At 36.1% G+C, this 21,574-nt stretch overlaps 1 protein-coding gene across 20 annotated transcripts in view; it reads left to right on the forward strand.

The window, feature by feature from the left end:
* CLASP2 (cytoplasmic linker associated protein 2) overlaps positions 1–21,574 on the forward strand; it is a 146,914-nt gene that overhangs the window by 104,790 nt on the left and 20,550 nt on the right. For 12 of the 20 annotated variants that reach the window (XM_058021685.1, XM_058021718.1, XM_058021737.1 and 9 more), the window contains 9 exons: positions 867–1,037; positions 1,948–2,055; positions 5,723–5,785; positions 6,457–6,563; positions 9,860–9,883; positions 10,341–10,585; positions 11,143–11,206; positions 16,251–16,414; positions 17,133–17,211. In XM_058021685.1, coding sequence (XP_057877668.1) covers positions 867–1,037; positions 1,948–2,055; positions 5,723–5,785; positions 6,457–6,563; positions 9,860–9,883; positions 10,341–10,585; positions 11,143–11,206; positions 16,251–16,414; positions 17,133–17,211 — 1,025 coding nt within the window. The remainder of the gene's footprint in view (positions 1–866; positions 1,038–1,947; positions 2,056–5,722; positions 5,786–6,456; positions 6,564–9,859; positions 9,884–10,340; positions 10,586–11,142; positions 11,207–16,250; positions 16,415–17,132; positions 17,212–21,574) is intronic. The other 8 variants (XM_058021696.1, XM_058021831.1, XM_058021746.1 and 5 more) reach the window with 2 other exon arrangements.

The following is a 21,574-nucleotide window of genomic DNA, read 5'->3' on the forward strand; positions in this document are numbered from 1 at the left end:
CAATATATTAATGTCAGCTGGCGATCTAAATTAGTTACAGCTAGGGAAGAATGAGTTCTTTGCTAAAAACTTAGAATTTAAATGTTCTGTAACTGAAATACTAAAATTAAAGATAAGTGACCACCTTTTCTGGTAGTGATAGTGTACCTGGAACATCTGTAGTACTTTGTACTATACAGTTTTAATTAACAGAAATTTAAGACACTTAAATATATCCTAGTCAATTTTTTTTAGCTTGTTTAGAATTAATTGAAGGTTTTCTGTAATTTGTGGGGTAACCTCCACAGAAATGTGCATGAGTAATCTGTCTTCTGTCATATTTTATTTAATGTCAGAATAGTCGTTGAAGGCACCATGCATTTAAACAAGGGAGAAGATTTCAAATATTAGGAAAATTACATCATTAATTAACTCTAACACTGATTACATTGGAAGAGCTGGGATAGTGATGAAATCCTAGTTTAAAATTTCTCCTTTTAGCTTTCCAACAGGTTTGTTTGTTTGCTTTTCTTTATTAATAGAAAATGTGGTTAGTAAGACCACATAGCTTAAAAAAAAAGAACACATTCATTTTAGGGACCGTGGAACTCTTGACAAAGCCCAGAAATAATAATTGTGGTTTCTTGAGCTCATGTAGTGCTAAATACCATGTCAAGTGCTTCCTTGCATCAGTAATTTTAACTACCTTGTATGCAGTACTGGAAGAACTCGGACCAAGGCATTCTGTTTCATGTTTTTACCTTGTAAGGTTTTCCTGATCATTTCAGTCTGCCACCACCTTCCTACTAATCTGAGGTATTATTTTCTTTTTACCATGATTGTTTCTCCATTGTGGTGTTGCTAATATTTATTCATTCTACCTTCAGCTGGCAGTAGATCTGGGTCTCCTGGAAGAGTTTTGACAACAACCACACTTTCCACTATGAACACAGGAGTTCAGAGAGTGTTGGTGAATCCTGCAGCTGCACAAAAACGGAGCAAAATCCCACGAAGTCAGGGATGCAGTAGAGAAGCTAGTCCTTCTAGGTTGTCAGTAGGTAAGAGTCACCAAATAACTCTTGGTTTCTTTATAGCCCTTCTTAATTTAAGTGCTGGATATTTACAGCTGCTGTGTAATTATAGGTGGATGAAAAACATAGAATACATCCCAGAATGTGGCTGTTTTCTGAGACTAGTTTTCGATACACAAGACAGTTTTAAACTGAAGCTAAAATTTGAGTTTTTTCTTGTCAGAATGTTGTAGTTGTTCTTTTCCTCACCTCCTTTCTTCCTTCTCTTTTTTTCACTTCACACCCAAAATACCCATATCCTTTGAATGAAAGTGTAATACTATTTTGGAAATATGTTCTTCATTACTTCATGTCTTCCGTGTGTGTGTGTGCACATGTGTAAATGCTGTGATGCTAAAATGAAGGTTACATGTCTTCAGCCTCAGTATAATTAGATTATTCTTTATTGCAAACAACGTTATTGAAAAACGTCTGTTGATTTGAATGATGTTGATGCTGTTCTTCCTTTGTATTTTTGATTTTTATCTTAGCCACATAATTTTATTTTCCTTCTTTGTAAGGCTGTGGAGTATTCCATTGGTGCTACTCTTGGTTAACTTCATCTTGAGCACAAATTCTGAATCATTACTAAATGTTGTTCATTTTTTCTCCATCCCTTCCAACGGGTCTTTCAACCATTCTGTGAAGAGTTAGTAAATTTCCATTTTAAGCTGTACAAAAAAATAATTTCATTGAACTGACCACACTTAGACTAACCCACCACAATCAAGAGAGTCCGTAAAAAAGGTTATGACTTAAAATGCGACATAATCATCAATGTCTTTTCTTAGAAACGCGTCTTTGATCTTACTGCGGAACAGAATTGCATTAAAACTGCAACTTTTCTTATGTCTTCTCCCTTTGTGCCGCTGTTTGCCTGCACCCTGAATCATACTAGCGCGAGGCAGCCGCATTCCTCGGCCTAGTGTGAGTCAGGGCTGCAGCAGGGAGGCCAGCCGTGAAAGCAGCAGGGACACGAGCCCTGTCCGCTCTTTCCCGCCCCTGGGTAAGTACTCGGAGCCTCGTCGTGCATGGCTGTCCTGCCTCCTAACGAATCCGTGCCCCTGCCTTTAGCTGCTAGCTGCCCACCGGCTTCTCCCTTCCTTCGGCTCTCCCCCCACCTACCCCATGGAGGACTGAGCAGTGTGTGAATGGGCTGCACACAGAAATACAGGCTTTGCTAGGCTCAGTCTCAAGTACCAAGTCTAGAAAGGTGTGTGATGGATGCACAGTGTCCAGATGCCATTTTGAAAAGGCATTCCTGGTTTTTGGATATTTTTTTGAAATTGCATGTTTCTCTTTTCATTGCTTGGGTGCTTGAGTGCAGGGTCAGCTGTTGCTCAAAATTTTCTACCTAGTCAATGAATTATTTTAGTTTGTAAGGAGAAAATATGCTTAATTATGTCCCTTCAGCTATAGTCAGCAGCTTATTCGTTTAACACAAATTGCAAGGTTTTGCAAGATTGTCTGTTTCTGAGATGTCAATGAGGCATAAAGATATTAATTTATTATTACTTTACCATGTTGTTAAGGATTAAGGAAGATTTTCATCTCCATGTATCTTTGGCAAGGTTACTACAAAGTTGATCGTATATTTTGCTTAAAGTGCTTTTACATATTGGGTTTGATGATTGAGTTTTTGTTTTGCTCTTTTGGTAATATTAAACTCTGTGCAATTGAATCTGAAACAGATCTCTTTTTGGTGTTACCTTTGTCTGAAATAGTCTTCAGTATGTGTCCTTCTTATTTGCTTTGTTCAGTGTAGCTTACACTTAAGGACTTCATAATACTGGCTGTTAAACATAGTCTGAAAATAGTAAATCTCTGATTTCTATTTCAAATTGAGGCACCCTATTGTACTCCTAATTAGCACTGGACATATGTTGTGATCTGTTCGGGCTTCCTGCCAGCCATGGTTTTATTGGGAGAGTACAGATTGAGTGAAGACTGTTTGAGTAACTAATGCTAGTTTGCCCAGATGCTGTTTAATTGGAAATGATACTAAAAGTAGATGTTATGCCGGATCCATTGGGAAACCTGTAATTTTTTTCCAAAACATGGCTGGGAGATTGTGTTGAAGTACCTATGTACCTTCTATTCTTTTAAAAACAAGGGTGTTTTCCAGAACTCTTGGTGCTTCTTTTGCTGCATTACAGCTTGATTTGAATAACATGCATGCAAGATCAGATTTACATTTTGTAATTGGTCAAATGCTTGCTATCTTAAGAAGTCTGTGTTAGGCAATACCATGAGATATTTGAGATAGATGCCACTGGAGGTTTTATTCTTATTTTATATGTAGTTCAGTTTTGTAATTTAGATATCAAAGCAAGTACTAGTGAAATAGGTGGAATTGTCTAGTAGCACAGAGAATGCAAAGTAATACGTATAGGAATCCAGCATTGGTTAAAAAAAAAAAGGAAATTATACTGGGAATGGGAATAAATGAAAATTTCTTTTAGCATGACTTTTTATTTGAATTATTTAAAATGTCATTCATTGTTTTGTTGGTAGAAGTGACATATGAAATAAGGCAAATTCAGCTCTGTGTATCTAGAGGCAGCTTGACGTGGGGATGAATAGGGGAATATAATTTGTATTGCCTCTCATTGTCAGCACAGAAATTTTTGCTTATGAACAAACATGAAATAAAATGGATTTTATCCCCCTTTAGGGTATAAAATGTCCTAAATGCTACATAATGGCTTCACTGTATACATTGGTATGAAGTGTTTATGTAATCTCACATCTCAGTATAATGTTATACACTGGGAGATAAGAGCCATTAAGAAGCAAGTGATTTGTAATTTATATAGAAGTGTCTACTTTTGTTAAATATAGTCAGTATTAAATATCAGACCAGTTTAATGTCCATATTTTAGCTAAGAAATCATTCATTTCATCTTAGTCTTAAGTCCATTTAAAGTCTTATTTTGATTCATACTTTAAAAAAATGAAACAGCAAAAGTAAATACATGACATTTTCTGCAGTTTGAGGGCTACAAAGAATATTCTTGAAAATATGTTTTGGAATGAGGTACGTTTCACCCTATATATAATGCTTTTTTTCACTGTCTTAAAAACTTGTCCAGCATATTTCAAATGTATGTAGGGACAGGAGTAATTTCAAGTTTCTAGCCTGAAGTTTGAATTTTTAGTTTTCAGTTGAACCTGTAATTTTCAGCATTCATTGATGGAAAGTAAGGGGAAGGTTTATCCCATTCATGCTTGTATTTAAAGAGCTGTCAGCTGTGACGTCTGTGTTGTGACATCCTCAGTCCTGTCTCCTTTTCCATGCTGAGATGCACTTTCTGAAGAACCAAGAATTCCATGAAGCATTAATTCCAAACTTAAATGCCCTAGCCAAACATCTTCATGTAGAATTAGTTAGAAATAAAGTACATCACTGTACCTTATCTAAGGGGTGGAGAGCTTAATGTGTAAAGACAGAGTGTTGTTTCTGGGATCTTTACAAGGCTTAGGATCGTTGTGGAAGTGCACTCAGGTTAAAAGGTCCTTCCCAAAATGTTGTTTGATCCATGATTCACCTGTACATGATTCAAATCAGACTCTTGAATGGTCTTTGCTAATCGGAGAAAAGGATGATTAATTTGATTTGTCTGTTTGTGCTACTTTATATATCCAGAAGGAGTAAGATATGTGCTTTTACAGTTATTTATTAAATTGTAAGATTTTATCTAGGAGTTTTGCCTTTGTGGGTGGACATTTGAGTTCAAGTTTAAATTGTCATTTATGTGGCAATAAAATTCTGACTTAAGTGAACTGAAGAAAAACGTTGAATTGTAGAAAACACATCTAATTTAAAAATCGCTTGTTTTAAGAAAGAAAATACTAGCAATGGTGAGTCAGCTTCTTGAGAATCACTAAAAAAGTAGTTTTATACAAGTGCCATAAGGAGTGAGGTACTCAGTTTTATTCAGAAATCCTTAAGGATCTCCAGTTTCCAGTTGCCATAACTAAAGAATCGTAATGAGCTGTAGTAACTAACGTGTTTCAGCGTCACATTTTATTCATTTAAATAAAATAGTAAGTACGTGAATTATTAATTGCATTGGTTGGCTTATATTAAACTTTTAATTATAATTGAGTATATTTAACTTCATTTTCATAGTGCTGAGTTTTTGCTGAGGTTGAGTTGTCTGCAGCATAGGCAAGAATTCAAGTGTGTACAAATTGTCAGCTGCCAGCACAGCAGGTTCGTGCAGGAGGCACTTTTTGCAGAGAGTGTTTGATGTGTGAGCTCTGGCTCTGACTGGAGCACACAGAATTTAGTTAAGTCCACAATGCAAGATCAGTGTCAGTGGACTGATACCTTTTTAGCTGTTTCTGAGGATTCTGTTTGTGTGTGAGTGTGTGCATGTGTGTCTGTGCACCTTTTCTTCTTTGAACTTAAACGTACTTGCTTTTACCCTGCTCTTAATCTTGTAAATTAAAAAAAATTATGCATGAAATGTCCAGTGTACATAAACCTATATAATCATATTTGGCATAATCAAAGAACTACTCTGAAGATTTTTGCTTCTGTTTAATATTCAGTTTCTTGTGCTTAAGCTGAATCTTTTTGATAAATACTCTCTTGTTCGCCTGAGCAGCTATTGCAGCACTGTGATTCCATGGTCATAGATAGGGTTTATCTAATCCTGTTATTGCAGCTTCCAGACATCACTCCAGATCCACTGGTGCCCTCTACGCTCCTGATGCTTATGGGGCCACAGGTGAAGGATGAGTACCCTTTGCTGTCATCTGTGCAGTCATCCTGGATTTTTTTTTTCCCACCCACTTGGTTATTCTCATAGTTCAGTTTTAGAAAGCATTATTTATATTAATTTGAGTTTTGTGGTTTTAATAATCCAGGTAGATGTGTTTATGTTGCTAGATGTTGTCTCCACCCTCATCCTCCAATGTTAATCCTTTTTTTCCTTAACAACATTTTTTTACTTGCAGAAAAACTTTTTTTAGATTTTTATTTTTTTAGTATTTGTAGAGCATCCTTTATGCATGTAGTTTTCTAATCAACAGTCTCAATAGTCTTCCTATTGTATTTGCTTTCTTTCTAAATGAAAACAAAAACCCAAAATGAAGAAGACATTAATTTTTAAAAAAGCAAAACTTCTTTCAGATAAAACCATCGTTTTATAGGGGGTTTTCCATGTGATGTTGGAACAGAACATTTGTAGGTGACTGGCTTCTTACTTGAATTCTTACTTTTGTCTGTGCCGCTATAGACTTCAGAATGGAAATGTTTATTTTATCCACTACATAACTTACTAAAAATGCTAAGCAAATGCTTTTCTTCTACTTGGGTTTTTATAAGTGAGTGTGATATTTACATCCCAGCTTTCTATTCTGATGGAATTCTTTGTCTTTCTTTTTGTTGTTGTAACAGGTACTGGCTTTGGAATTAGTCAGTCGAGTAGATTATCGTCCTCAGTCAGTGCTATGCGAGTCCTGAACACAGGTTCTGACGTGGAAGAGGCAGTAGCAGATGCTTTGGTAAGAATCACACACTTACCTTGTGTGGGTTACAGGCTCTTCAGGTGTTTGATTCCTGTACATTAGCATGCAGAAGAACTTGTAATTTATTGTTTTATTGGCTTCTCGTGGGGGGAAAAACCCAAAGAAACTGAGTTGTTGGAGCTGCAAGTACTGGAATTTTCATTCCCTACAGAAGTGTTAACTTCTGAGAAGCATGCTTTTTTTCATGGCAGACAGGAAACAGTCTTGGTCTGTTGTGTTGGAGTAGCCTAAGGAGCCACTTGAGCAGGGAGCACTGACCAGCAGTTTCTCACAACAGTCAGAAAAATTTCAGGATAGGTTGAAGGCTTGTTAGAGCTAGGAATGATGATAGCTAAAGCCCTCTGCTTACCAGACACCGGGGTGCCACTTAAAGTTTTTCTGTCTGACAGCAAGTGAAATTGATGCTGAAGAGAGAAAATGGTTGGGCAGCCAAGCGCCACACAGCCACTCTGTCTCTCCCACCACTGGTGTCAGAGAGAGGTAAAAGTCAGAAAACTTGTGGGTTGAGATAAAGACAGTTTATTATGGAAAGCAAAAAAGCAAAAGCCATGCACCCAGGCGGAGCCAAACAAGAAATTGGTTCAGCCATCTCCAGCAGAGCAGGGCCCCATCACACATAGCAATGACTTGGAAAGACAAACACCACCACTCCAAACATCCTCCTCTTCCCCCTTTTCCCCTCCTTTTATATACTGAGCATGATGTCACATGCTCTGCAATGTCCCTTTGGTCAGTTTGGGTCACCTGTCCTGGCTGCATCTCCTCCCAGTGTCCCATTCACCCCCAGCTTCCTGGCCAGCATGGCAGTAGGAAAAGCAGAAAAGGTCTCAGCTCTGTGTGAGCCCTGCTCAGCAATAACAGAACCTCTCTATATGACCAAAGATGTGTTCAGCACAAATCCAAAACACAGCCCCACACCAGCCACTGTCAGGAAAATTAGCTCAGCCAAAACCAGCACAGCAGGTAGCATCTCATAAGTTTAGTTTTTGTTTTCCTTTGTTGTTTTCAAAATGTTACACTAAGTTAAAACTGGTTATTCTCTTTTTTAAGCTGTGTTGTTCTTTAAAAAGGTGGCTGTGGCTCCTCTGCCTTCCTGCCCCTGTAAGCCAAACTGAACACATGATGTATTTTGCTATTCTGATATTTACATCAGTAAGCTGAAATCCTCAGTTAAAGTCCTGATGCTATGAATCAGATACATTTTTATCAATTATTGTATGCTATTTGCATCTCATTAAATACTTGCAGCTATCTGTTTTCTAGTTATCAGAATGCTTTAAAGGAATGGTTATTTCTCTGGTTTAAGAAAAACTGTTATTTTAAAAGTTAGTAAAAAACTACAAATTAGACTCTAAATTACAGTCAGATATAACTCAATAGAAAGAAACAAAATCTCAAACTCTGAAGAACTCTGTCATATTGTTAGTATGACTATTGATTTCTTAGGTAATACTTCTTTCTTGACATACTAGTTTAAAATTCGTGTGCCTTCACTGGCGTACAGATCAGAATATCTGTGAAATCTTGCATAGGAAGTCATGGTGAAGTTAGGTGCATTTTTCCCCTTTCTGTTATTACAAACTTGCTAAATGTTTTCAGCATTAATGCTGGTTTGTAAACTGGAATTCAGTCTGGATTTTGGAATAGGGAACAGTAGAATAACAGTCTATGGAACATGGAAATTTTCTGGCTATAACTGGAAAGCATGTGCTATGGTCCTTTCCACACAAGTGCATCACTAAGAGTATCTTCAGTACTTTTAGCAGCCTCCTAGTTTTCAAATTTGCTGGGCAAATTATCTAGTAAGAGTAGAAGTTGAGGAGAAAATCATGTTTCCCATGACTGCTCTTGAGGCTTTAATATGTCCTGCTTTGTTGAAGCAATAAAGCTTCTTCAGCGAAATGATGCTGCTAGAAATGTTAGAGGAAAATTAATTAGTATATTCTAACTAGAGTCTGACATTACAGAGAAGGATCAAGAGCAGCATAATTTTATTATTGTAGCACTTGCATGCCTGGTTCCTTGCCATGCTCTAAATGGTACAGGTTGTCTGTACAAATGGCTCCATGTAGATGGAAGTCTGCTAATAAACACTCTCACTGTTTTACCATAGACTGAAGATTCACACTCATAGTGGTATTTTTAAATGCTGGAATGTAGAGTCCTGTCATATGTAATATAAATTCAAAAATATTCCAGATTGTGTTTCTCTGTTTTATTTTATGAAAAATACTTGGCCAATTTTAGTGATGGTGAAGCCAAAGAGGTGTCAGTCTTCTGCCTAAGATCTCTTTTGAATATTGCTATATAAAATGCAGCAATAATGGAAGTCATTCCATATTTTTGTCTTTTACTTTAGTACCATCTTTGGCATTTCAGATTCATTTACTGAAAAGTTTTTTTATTTTTGCCTTATGGTGTATCTTTTCCAAAACACTTAACATCTCTGTGATTTTTCTCTTCAGTTATTCTCTTGGACATGTATTTATGCTCGTTCTGTTGACAATAAGCCTGCTTGTTACCTGTTGTATTGATTAGTTAGTGATTGGTATTGTGATATCCTTGAAGTTATTCCATGGTTAAAAATGAGAGCCCTGTGCAAACGGCAGTGGTAATTAAGGGGAAAATGATCACTTATACTACTGCTTCTTTGAGTATGTAATGAAACTGAGTTTTTAAATGCTGACTTCAGCTCCAGAGTTTGAATGGCAAGAGCTGTTTTGCAGGCGTGTGTGGGTTTTTTTTCATTTTAGGATAAATAGCTGTTCTTTCCCCCTTCTGATCTTTGGTATGTTGTGTTTTGTTGTGTTGGCTTGTTTTTTATTTTAGGAAATTTGGAATTTTGCATTATGTAATCAATTTTTTTTTTTTTTTGTAGAACATTGACTGTTATTATTGCGATGACAAAATTTAGATATTAAATAGTTCAAATCAAGGTTTGGTCCTTAACTTAAAGTTGATTGTAAAATAAAAATTGCCTGCATGTGTTAAGTTAATGTGTTCATGCTTAAATATCACCACATAAGACACAAAAATGTTGAGAGAGAAGTCTTTGTGAGCAACCTGCCCATGATATGTAATACTTTACTGGAAATGGAAACTTAGCAAACTACATCTTGACAATGTGCTAATCAGACACAGAGAGCTAAGAACAAAATTTACAGTAAGACTATATATTGTCCAGTGGCAGGAAGTTTATTACTCACGGTGCTGCCATGCCTTACCTTCCTGTTCTCAATTTCTGTTTCTTTTCAATAATTTACTGCTAACAGCTCTTAGGAGACATACGGACTAAGGTATAGAAACTATTTTTCTTCTTTAATAGTTTAATATTTTGATATTAACATGTTTGATACAAAATTAGTTAAAATGTCAGAATTTGTGTAGACCTCTGATTCTTAAATTCTGTAATGTATATAAAGCTATGAAGTGAAATAACTAACTTGCAACAATCTTTTGTCATCCCATTATGCAATTTTGTGGGTTCTTGAAAAGGACCTAAAGTTAAATGTTTCCTCAAACGTATGTCTTCTCTGCGTTTGCTTTGGGTTTATGTTTGGAATATTATGTAAGCCATACTTCAGAATATTTTCATTAACTTGGTTTGACCTGCTGAATGGTTGGAGCCATTTGTCACTGCAGGGAGTAGGGGTCACACCAGTTATTGGAACTGTTGGCCTTATGCCCCGCTATGGGTATGTTGTATTATCCCTGTGAGGATCAGTGCTGATCTGGGCTGTCTCTGTACAATAGAAGAAGCCCGTGCGAAGAAGATACGAATCGTACGGGATGTACTCAGATGATGATGCCAACAGTGATGCATCAAGTGCCTGTTCAGAGAGGTCCTACAGCTCCAGGAACGGGAGCATCCCCACCTACATGAGGCAGACAGAAGATGTGGCTGAGGTCCTGAACCGCTGTGCCAGCACCAACTGGTCAGAGAGGAAAGAAGGCCTTCTAGGCCTGCAGAACTTGCTAAAGAACCAGAGAACTCTAAGGTAGGATGGCATCTCAATAGAGAAACATCTTGTTTCAGTGTTGGTGGGAGGCAGGGGAGAGGGAAGGCGCGGTGTGTCTGTGAGAGTAAGGTGGGGGAAGGAGCAAGGAAGCTTTTCTCACTTCTGGCTGCTAGTGTATGTTTATATACTAGTGGATGTAGGGAATACACAATAGAGAATTATTGCCATACAGAGTGTTCATAAGATGCTTCCATCTACTATCAAAAGAAGGCCTTTTTTTTATTATTACTACAATTTTGGGGATATTTATTCAGAAGAAATAGTTTACTACTTTCTACTAAGAACACTTTTTTCAGTATCTGCGCTGTTACAAAAATATGGTATAATACATGAGACAGTTTAAAAGAGATACTTAAAGAGGTTTGAAGTCTCGTTTTAGATGAAATTTATTACATTTTTATCCATGTCTCAAACAAAACCTAATTTACTAGCTTATTTGATTCAAGATTTAGTAGTGATTTCACTGATTGCTATGCATTAGTGTTCTAGCAGAACTAGCAGGGGAGTTGACTAATGTATTGTTGTCATTTTGACAGTCGTGTTGAGTTGAAAAGATTGTGTGAGATCTTCACAAGAATGTTTGCTGATCCTCACAGTAAGGTATGTGTAGGTTTTTCTTATTTTCATAAATTTCTGAAAACATAAATTAAAAGAAAGGCAGTTATGGTAAATTACGTCAGTGATATTTCCCTATGTAAAATTTCTCAAGCAAGAGTAGTTAATGGTATCAGATTGCAATTAATTTAATTTGAAGTTTTGAACAAGATAATTTTCCACCCTTTTTCTGCAGGATCATGGAAATAAAGTGAAGGTCAATGTCATATAAAATGCATTGAAGTAGTTCAAGAGTTTGTGCTGAAAATCTGTGTTTTTAAGAGGTTGTTATTTACAGAGGCCACTTCAACAAAAGTATAGATTTTCTCTCAATGAGAAGAAAAGGCTCTGCAGTAATTTAAGTTATAAATAAAGTTGTCTGACTAAATCATACATAATCAGATAAACTACATCAAGTGTATACTTACTTATTTTCTAGGACATTGTGTATTATCATAGCTTATGATACCTTCCATGAATTTCGTAGATAGGGCTGCCAGTTGAGACTGGTGAATAATTTTTACATAATTTTTTAAATATTCCATAATGAGACTATACTTTGGTATAAAAGAAAATGTGATGGTTTATTCACTTTTACTTAGGTAATGACTCAGTATGGATGATACAATAAGGAAAATAATGCTTCTGTTTCTTAAGACAAAATCTTTTTAAGTGAGTTACTTTGCATGATAGTATTTTTACAGTTTTTGTGGGAAGTGGGTTACTAGTACAGCTTGATTAAACATCACAGTTTTTCACAGCAGAAGGAATGCAGGTAAGGAAGGATCCTGATAAATGTAATAATATAAAAAAAGTACCTAACTTTATATTTTATTTAATTATAGGCTTGTTTGGATGAAGTGGTGTCTTTTATGTTGAGTATAACATGTCCCACTTTGTGTCGGTATTTCAGAATTGATAAAATTACAAAGGTGAATTCATAATAGGGTATTATTTCAGAAGTATTGACTTTTCCCAGAAGAATCCTGAAAAACTACTTTGATTGTGCAATACATTTTACACGTTTTTAAAAATATGTAAAATTCTTTATTATTGCTGCAATGGAAAATTAAATTCAGAGTGATAAAAGGTCTTGACAGGTTAACTTTAGTGTTCATCTGTCCTCTTTATTTTTCCTGTTGGAAAAAGTGAGAGCTGCTATCTCTGACACCACATATTTTGGAAATAACTTGCACTGCCCACAGCAACGTGGCATTAAAGTTGATCACATACTGCAGAAATCCAGAAGAAAAGACTAAACCAAGCAGTTAAAAAGAAAAAACATTACATAAAAAGCAGAGGAAAGAATATTAAATATTGAAATATTGCTGGAATATTTACTTTTTAAATGAAGTAATGACCAAATGGTTAATAGCAGCTTGGTTTAATTGTGCTTGTTCTGTGATAATAGTATTTGTAGCAATGTATATGTCAGAGCTAGAAATAAAAGAGCATTTTACCTTTTAAATAAACCTTTTAAAATGTTATATTGACTTGTTCAGTTGGTTGTTCTGTTTACTAGCCACTATGATATGAAATAATGTAGCTTCAAGAAAATTTGGCCTGTGTTTGACCTGTGGTACAGCTGTTCCAATCCCTGAAACCTTGCCTGCTTTTTGGTGTTGCAAAACTATTAATAGTTATCAATATGTTATCAGGAGAGCCCTTTAAATATAAGAGTTCATCAGCTGTGATTTTTTTTTTAATCACACATATACACCTACATAAATCTCATCTTAAACTCTACTCAAGTGTCTGTAGGAATTACTCTGTCATCACTTTTGTGGAATTTTATAAAGTTTACTTTAACAGGATATCTGGATGGAGGGAATTGCATAGAATAAGAGAATAATAATATTTGGAGGAGAAAATGGGAGAATTACTTAAAGGACGTGCCAAGTGTTTATTTTAAAATTAAATTGGGTATCCCAATAAAATTACTTAAATTTGTCATAAAAGTTTTGAAGTACCTTTTTTGTTTTATTTTGGTTTATATTCCATACAGGAATGTCGTATTGATGGCCACTAATTTGTGTGTTTTTATCTTTTTCCCTTTTTTGTTGTTTGTTTTGTTCTGTTCTGTTTTCGTTTCGTTTTGCATGCTGTCCCCTGTGTTGGAACTCTCTTTAGAGAGTAAGTTGGTTCGGTATTTGTTGGAAGCCTAACCTTACTTTGCATGAATGTGCAATTAACCCCTTTTCTCTATTTTTCTTCCCCAAAGAGTTCATGCAGTGTCAAGCCTTTTGCAATCATAAAATGCTATAAACAATTAGTAAAATGTGTGGTAAAATTTCGAGATGTGCTTTATCTACTAATTAGCTGACATTGTTTGGTTATGCATTCCTGCTTTGTATTGTGGTGGTTGGCACATCTGAAATAATTCACTTTAGAGGTAGAACACTTACAATTATTTCCATATCTGTTTATTTTTTTCCACTGTCAAATTATTATGACTTCAACTTTAGATGGTTGATTTCAGTATTTTAGTTTGCATCATAAAAACAGAAAGTGCAATTTTTGCAGTATCCACATACATTCTTCAACTTATAGGTGCTTGAGTTCCATTTTCCATTCCAAATTCATCCTTTACCTTAGATGCTCTTTCAGCCTTCTTAAATTCTTCATGCTGAGACAAAATGATATGTTGAGAATTTTTTTTTAATGCAGCAAAATTACTTTCCTTATTTTTGTCTAAACATTCTCCATGGTAAATCTAAAATGAAGCAAAGCTTTAAAAAAAAGCTGAATCCTCAATTATGTGTATTTCTAACAGCTGAAACATGAGCACAGGATCTTCAGAGTATTTTAGCCATAGTGAACCATAATTCACTTTGTAATGATTTCAGTTTAAGCCACTTTACATGTTTGAAGTGTCATAAAAAGTCTGTATTACTCCATCAAGTCAGAGCTTGTAAGCAGTTTGTTAGGCTGCCATGTTTTAATGGAAAAGCCACGTGTGTCAGTGTCTGCAAACTCAAAGAAACAGGTGCAGGTTTAAATTCTGCTGTGTAGTTCAATTTGAAGGATTTTGTGAGACACCCCCCACCACACACACACACACACAGCATAATCTTTATAGCACCAGAATTTGTTTGCCTAAGTATATTTTCCCCTCACTTTAGGGCTCTGAAAGCCAAAGACTCCATATTACAGTACAGAAAGTACATATTGGTTTGATTTTGCCTCTGTCCTTTTACTGTGGCTACTGCTTGTAGCCACAAAATTCTGTATAGTTTTAGTTTAGCCTGAGACAGAAGATGTTTCCAGTCTTGCACATAAAAGTCTTTCCCAGTACTGACGGGGTAATTTTGAAACCTTAGACTTGAACATACATCTACACAGACAGCACAGAAGTTGGCAATTTTTTTTCACAATTTTTAACATACTTTGTCCCAAAAGCAAAATTCATTGAAGTAGCTATTCCTAATGGGCTTTATATTGAGTAGGAATTTGTGTTGTTTCCTTTCTAACACAGATTTTCAGTATTTAAGATCTCTACTAAAAATTTTTCCCAAGTCTCCAGTAGATTCTGAAAGAGTCATAAAATACCTGGTTGAAAGGGAACCTCAAGGATGATCTGGTCCAACCTTTCCTGATAAAATGAATCCGAATCTATTTTTCATTTCTAGAGAAAATTTGGAGGCACTACTTTAAGAGATATTTGTATGGAATTTTTCCACTTTATGGTGTGAGTTTGCTTTCCCTGACTTGGTGATCGTCATGAAAAGTGATTGAATTTCCTCAGCAAAGAAGGTGTGCAGCAGCCTGTGCCAGCTCCTCCTTACTTGCATCAGTGCTGTGGAAGAAAGCCTGCTTCCATGGCCTAGAGTGTGCAGCTGTGTGAGGTGTGATCACGATTTCAGGTTTTCCACTCTCACAGAAGCAGCGGAATTTGGCCTAATGGCAAGGCAGGTCAGCTGCAGAAACATGTGGGTTCCAGCCCTTGCTGTGCACCAGCTCTTCTAGCCTTGCACACATGCCATAAACACTCAGGAGGCAACATCTGCCCAGCCCTCTATGCACCACAGCAATGCCGCTGTACCCAGCTCTGTGCTGGTGTGTGTATTGTGAAGGAACTTTTTTCAGCTCAAACACCCATTTTTCTTCTCAGAGAAACAGGAGACCCATGGGCCACAGAAGTATAAAGTGTATACACCCTGATTTCACTCTTAGGCCTGGAAAAAACTTAAAACAAGTCAGATATATTAAAAGAGCTCTTTAAACAAAGTTACCTATTTGTCACACCCTCCCTTCCCTCCAAAAAAAGCCCGTCTTCCTGATGTGAGTCCAATTAAAAAATACATGGTTTTGGTTCTTTTGGTTTTGTTGTTTTGGTTTTTTTTTACCTACTGCAGTCTTTTCAACATTATTTGTTGAAAAGAAGACAATGGATATTATGTTTTCAAAAAAATGAAAGTACTTCTGTGTTTTAAACACCTGCCAATCTGAAATCTATTGTGGCTTTTTTCCCTACTGTGGTGAATAATTTTGTGTTGGGATACCTGTGATGGTAGAAGAAGCTTGTTCTGTTCTATATACATTATCTGTAAAGGAAAGGGACAACTGTCCTCATTTTGCAGTAATTAATAATGCAGATATTTAAAATTAATGTTTTGCTAAAGAACTAGCAGCTTTTTTGGTTTTGAAAAGAAAGTGGTTTTGTAGTCTTTGAGCATATGACAAATAAACTTAATGATAGAGCTTGAGAGGGTAAAAAATAAAGTTTTACTGGAAAAATTGAGGTTGCGCCAGCCATCACAGTAAGCATTCCTTTTCTTGACGAAACTGCATGGAATACCTAATTGTCAAACTTCTACAGAAGTCAGCTAACATTTCCAAAGTACTGTTATATCAAAATCTGATGAAAAAGCAAGGCAGATTTCTTTCTTTTCCTTCCTTTTTTTCTTTTTTTCCCGCTTGGCTGCAAAACACTGCCTTTCTCTGCCTCTGATTCCCTTACTGCTTTCTTCGTTTGTAAGTTCGGCATACGTCAGTGTCGCTTCCTCTTTTGCCCCATCCTACCCTCTTTCCATCTTCTTCTGCCTTGTAGGTGTTCAGTATGTTTTTGGAGACCCTGGTCGACTTCATCCAGGTCCATAAAGAAGATCTGCAGGACTGGCTGTTTGTACTGCTGACACAGCTGTTGAAAAAAATGGGTGCTGATTTGCTTGGGTCTGTACAAGCAAAAGTTCAGAAGGCACTTGATGTCACAAGGTAATGAGCACTTTAAAAAGTAATAGTAACAAATTTGTTAGCTATTTTCAAGGGTTTTGCTGCTTTTATTTTGTGTGTGTGTGTGCTGTTTGATTTCTGGAAAAATGCACAGCTTATAGAGATCTTGAAACTTAAATAAACCTTATTGCTTCAGCATTTTGGTTTCGTGAAATGACTCCTAATTGAAAGGGTTCGAGTCCTCAGTGCTGAACAATTAATATGATACCACTTACCTGATTGCAAAATGTGCACTTGAACCATGTATGTTTGTTGTCTCACCTTGTATTCAGTGATGTAGAAATTGTGTTTGCACTTCTTTATTTTGCTGTGAAAGTTTCACTGGAATATTCATCTCTGCATCAGCATTAACTTTTTAGGAGTTATGATAATAATGGATTTGCTTTCTGTCTTCCTTCTCACCAGACTTCACTAATAGCCTGATTTAGAATCAGAATTCTAGCATATCATTATTATATCATTCCTCAGTACTAGCATTATCTGTTCTAGCTGTAATTGCTTCATAGCAGGAATTCCTTAAATCTTATGCTTTACATGCTAGGTAAGGATGTAATACAGTGTAATAATCAGATACAGTGGCAACTGGCAGCAGTTTAGCTGGTAGCACCCTTACTAAGAAGGGTGAGAGCTTATTTGGTGCCTCTCAACAGTTCTTAAAAGAAAATTTAATGTAACTTAACATTATTTTGTTTGTTTACAGGGAATCTTTTCCAAATGACCTCCAGTTCAGTATTTTAATGAGATTTACTGTTGACCAGACCCAAACACCTAGTCTGAAGGTAAGACTTATTAGGCTTGCTTTGCAGACAGAAATTATCATGAATAGAAATTTGCTTGTCTTAATTTTTTAATTTGGATTGTTATTTTTGTTTTGTGTAAAAACAAAGAAAAAGAAAAGGTTTTCAATTAGTGGATTTTGTTTTTATAAACTTTCAGACAGTCAAGCCAGCACTGCAGGACCAGCTTCGCTCTTTTTGGAGCTCAAAGGTTTTTGTCTGAATTACTGTCTTTTTTCTTAACCCTATGTGAAACTCTTACAGTGTTACCAATAATTTGTATTTGAATGCATTGTATGCTGCTACTAACCTTTGCGAGAAACTTGAAGCATGCAGATGCTCAGTTTTAAACATGACACTAGTATGAAAATGTTTGCTGCAAGAGAGATCTAATAAAAACACAGTACAGTAAAAATGAGCAACAAAAATGTGGCTGCCTAACATCAAGCTGGTTATGCAAACTCACTCTATCAAGTCTTTCCTAATTTTATGTTTGTGATTTCCCATACTTTTTTCCCTAGTTCATATATATTTTTTCCTGTGTTCAGCCTGATAGGCCTTGAGTTATTTTAAATTATTCTAATATTAATGTGAACTTGAGTTACTATATTTAAAATCAGCTATTTCTGTGATACACTCCTCTGAAAGCAGTGTGTAGCTTTATAATTACACACATTTTTATCTAAGAATCTGTAGTCTGTAGACCTTCCAGCATATCTGAAAAGTAAAAATGTGTTCTGTAGTACATTTGCAGTTCCAAAGAGTGTTCATTTTAGAACAAATGCATCAAATCCTAAGAAGATTTATAAGTTATGAGAATGGGGAAATAACAAGCATATGATAACTGGCATCTTCTGCTCTATCCTGCACGAAATATTTTTACTCCGTTTGATACTGCACAAGAGTATGACTTTTCCAGAGTTATGTTGAACCTGAAGTCACATGAATATGCCTATTTTGTCTACAATACAGTAAAACTTATATTTTTAAGCTTTTGAGGACAGTTGATACGTTGACCACTGTTGCTTCGTAGAGCTGTGTTAAAAAGGGACTGCTGTCATTTATTGAAGACAGCAAATGAGGTAGTAAAAATCAGTTTGTTGTTTAAATGAATCCTTGGAACAAATTGAGATTGGTTTTATTCTGCTTGGTTTTCCTCCCTAGGAAAGTGAATTTGATGGTTGAGATATTCCTTTTTCCATACAGTAGTGTGTAGCTGTTAAAGGTGCATCAAGCACATTTCAAAGCTGAGAGTGTAGATTTGGAACAAGACATGGACTCCTACTAGGCTAATTTGGGACTGAGTTCAAGATTATTCCCTAAGTGGTCCAGAAGGAATTCAGAAATATGAAACACTTGATGGGAAGACATTCTGAAAATAATTTTGAGAGGGAATTCTGAAATCAAGATGCTGGTAAAAGTTATCTCCATAGAAGAACCTATAGTTCTATAGTATAGTTTGAAGCAAAATCAAGAGTATTTAGAATGAATTTTTGAGACAGTAAATGATGTAACTGTTTAAGAAAAGGTAAGCTTTCTTTTTCCAGAAGAAAGTGGAATCTGCCCCTTACTTCCTTTTTATATGGTAACTACAACTTCAAGATTCAGACAGTAAAGTTATTTATTACCCACAGATCAGAAGTAACTATTTAATATCCATTATTGAGTATTTTGCCTAAATCCCGTCTTCAGTGCACCCAGATATAATAATTGATATAACCAGTTGAATAATTGGTGTGGTCAAAGCCCACTGAATAATTGATAATCCTAGAGGACTACTCCAATTCTTGAAGTCTTGAGCTTTTATTCTTTGATAAACTATTATCTCATTGCTTTTCTTCTAGGAATATTGAGAAACAGCATGCGCTGTGACAGGAAAAAGTCAGAGAAGGGATTTTCAGCATCCCCAAAGATGGTCAGATAGGAGGATGGTAGATCAGAAATTTGAGCTGTGTAACAATTCCCTTCTACAAATTACTTTTTTGTCTGGTTTTCACTTGATAGTAATAAATAATCATCATCCTTTGGAGTAAACTGTCATTGTCATTCTCTACACTTAAAAAGACAGCTAAGTCTCAGGCAGTAAAGCTTGAACTTTAAGAGGGACCACAGGGATGGATTTGGATAGCTGGGCAGTAAGAGGGCCAACCATAGAGATGATAGAATTCTACTGACCTAATTCTTGAAAGATGCAGCTTAGTGAACTGTGCTATATCTGTCATGCTTCTGCAATCATTTTACACTTAGGTGTGGTGAGTTACTGAGACACAGTTTAGAGGTGCCAGATGTATGTGTCTGGTTTGGTCAAATGTTTGGATGAGCGTAGGAGTCAAATGTTCTAGGTGGGATATAATCTCTTTAGCTTATTTTTGCAGGGGCAAAACATACAGTTTCCAAAGGATGAATATTGTCCTGAAATACACTTCCAATCATCACTTCATTTTTCTTGTGTTTCATATCAACTCAGCCTCAGTGAGGACTTGATTTGAGCATTGTGACCAAAGTTCAAGTTTCTAAATCCTTCTTTATCTTGAAGGTGCTGATTTGTTGACAAAGGTATTTGCCACAGTTGATCAGAAGATTTTTTTTTAACCTAAGTCAGCATTAAAATTTCTAGATTAAAAAACACCTAATTAACAGAGATTCACAATTTATCTTTAGTGTATATTTTAGTCATTTGGTTATATAAGGACACAGACAATCACTCCTAAGTATTCACTAAGTTGGAGATAGACACCTGGGCAGTCTGAAAGTGACAGTATTGAACAGCTTCCTAGAGAGTGGTTTCAACTTAACAGCAAATACTCATTGTAAGAATTCTGGAGATGCTTTCATTGCAGTCCAAAAATTTTTCTCTCAGAAAGATTAAAAGGATTGTTGAAGATATTAGCCTTTTTATTTCTAAATTTCAGCTAAATTTCAGTACGTAGTTACTGGAGATATTGGCAAAGATACTTCTAAAGTAGATTTGCTGCTCTTATGGAGTTTTACTTCAGCATGGGGTTTTTAATCTGTAATAATACTGACCACAGAATAAGTAAAAAATGCTTTTTTTTGAAATAGCTGTCAGGTTTAGCTTTGGGAATCTGTCTCACTGTGAAAAGCTCTGTTAGTAAGAACTCCCTCCATTCATTTTCTATTCAGTGCTGTTTTGTCCAAGAGCCTCCATTTTTGCCGAAGTCTGTGCAAGTTCCTCAGGAAGCATTCTTCAGACACTAAATAATCCTGCTCTCTCACATACAATACTTCAGAGTCTCTTCATTGGGAGAAATACCTCTGGGTGTTCTAAGTGTTACAGTCCTTAACAGCAACCTTTAAGTCTTACATCAGATTTATTTAAAGCCTCAACAGTCAAATGTAGTGGTGTCACAATGGTTTCCCTGTGTAATCTAGAAATGTCAACTATTGCTTTGAATTTGGAAAGCCATGTGGCCTAAGGTTTTTTGCTGCAGAGATGTTCATGGCTTGTCTTTTTCCTTGGAAAATAGCTAGCAAATAGTGCGTTTGTAGATACTGATCTGCATAAGATGAAAGCCTTCAGCTGCTGCTTGGTCTAATTTCAGAGAAGTTGAGCTTTAACAGCTGCTTTGGAAATGAAATATTCATTATTAATCCTCATTGTGTGTACCAGTGTATCTTGAGTTTTTAATCACTTGCAAGTTTCATGACCAAGAGAAATTTCTAAATAGCTTTGCACAGAGCAGTTGTACTACAATCCATGAACAACCAGAAATACACCCAGAACTCTTTTTCTGTCTGGTTATGATGGATATAAGTCTCTCCCTCCTGGTAGGTATTTTTGGTTCACTGTAATTACTAGTGGAAATAAAAGCAGCTGATAGATGGTCTAAATAAATGTCCAGAACATTCATTGACAGATTGGGTGACAAATTTCTGAGGTAGTAGGAGCTGAGGAAGTAAATATTTTAGACATGCACAGGTGTAATAGACCTTTGCCCAAAAGCTGTGCAGTGGTGCACAGAGAAAGCAGAGAGGGGCTGCAGCCTGGGATGTACAAAGCAGGGAATCTGCATAAGGAGTAAAACAAGTTTGTGGAGTAAGAGAATGATCAGATAAATAAGGGAGCTCAGGAGGTTTTCTGTCCTCCTGGTAAATCCATGTCTCTGTTATCTGAATATATTCAAACAAAGTGTGTATGTTACCCATCTAAGTCTTTGCTAGAAATGCTATTCCATACATTTTTTAGTATTTAGTGGGAAGATTCCTGTGGCTTATTTCCAGAGACTGTGACTGCTCAATCTGATGTTTTATGAAAAAAGCACTGAGTGTTAACTACTTGGTAGGAGCTAGTAAGAAGTGATCACTGGTTCATCAGATGATGTTCATTTTTCATTTTAGCACTTGA

Source organism: Melospiza georgiana, chromosome 1, assembly GCF_028018845.1.
Source record: "Melospiza georgiana isolate bMelGeo1 chromosome 1, bMelGeo1.pri, whole genome shotgun sequence".
Classification (NCBI taxonomy): domain Eukaryota; kingdom Metazoa; phylum Chordata; class Aves; order Passeriformes; family Passerellidae; genus Melospiza; species Melospiza georgiana.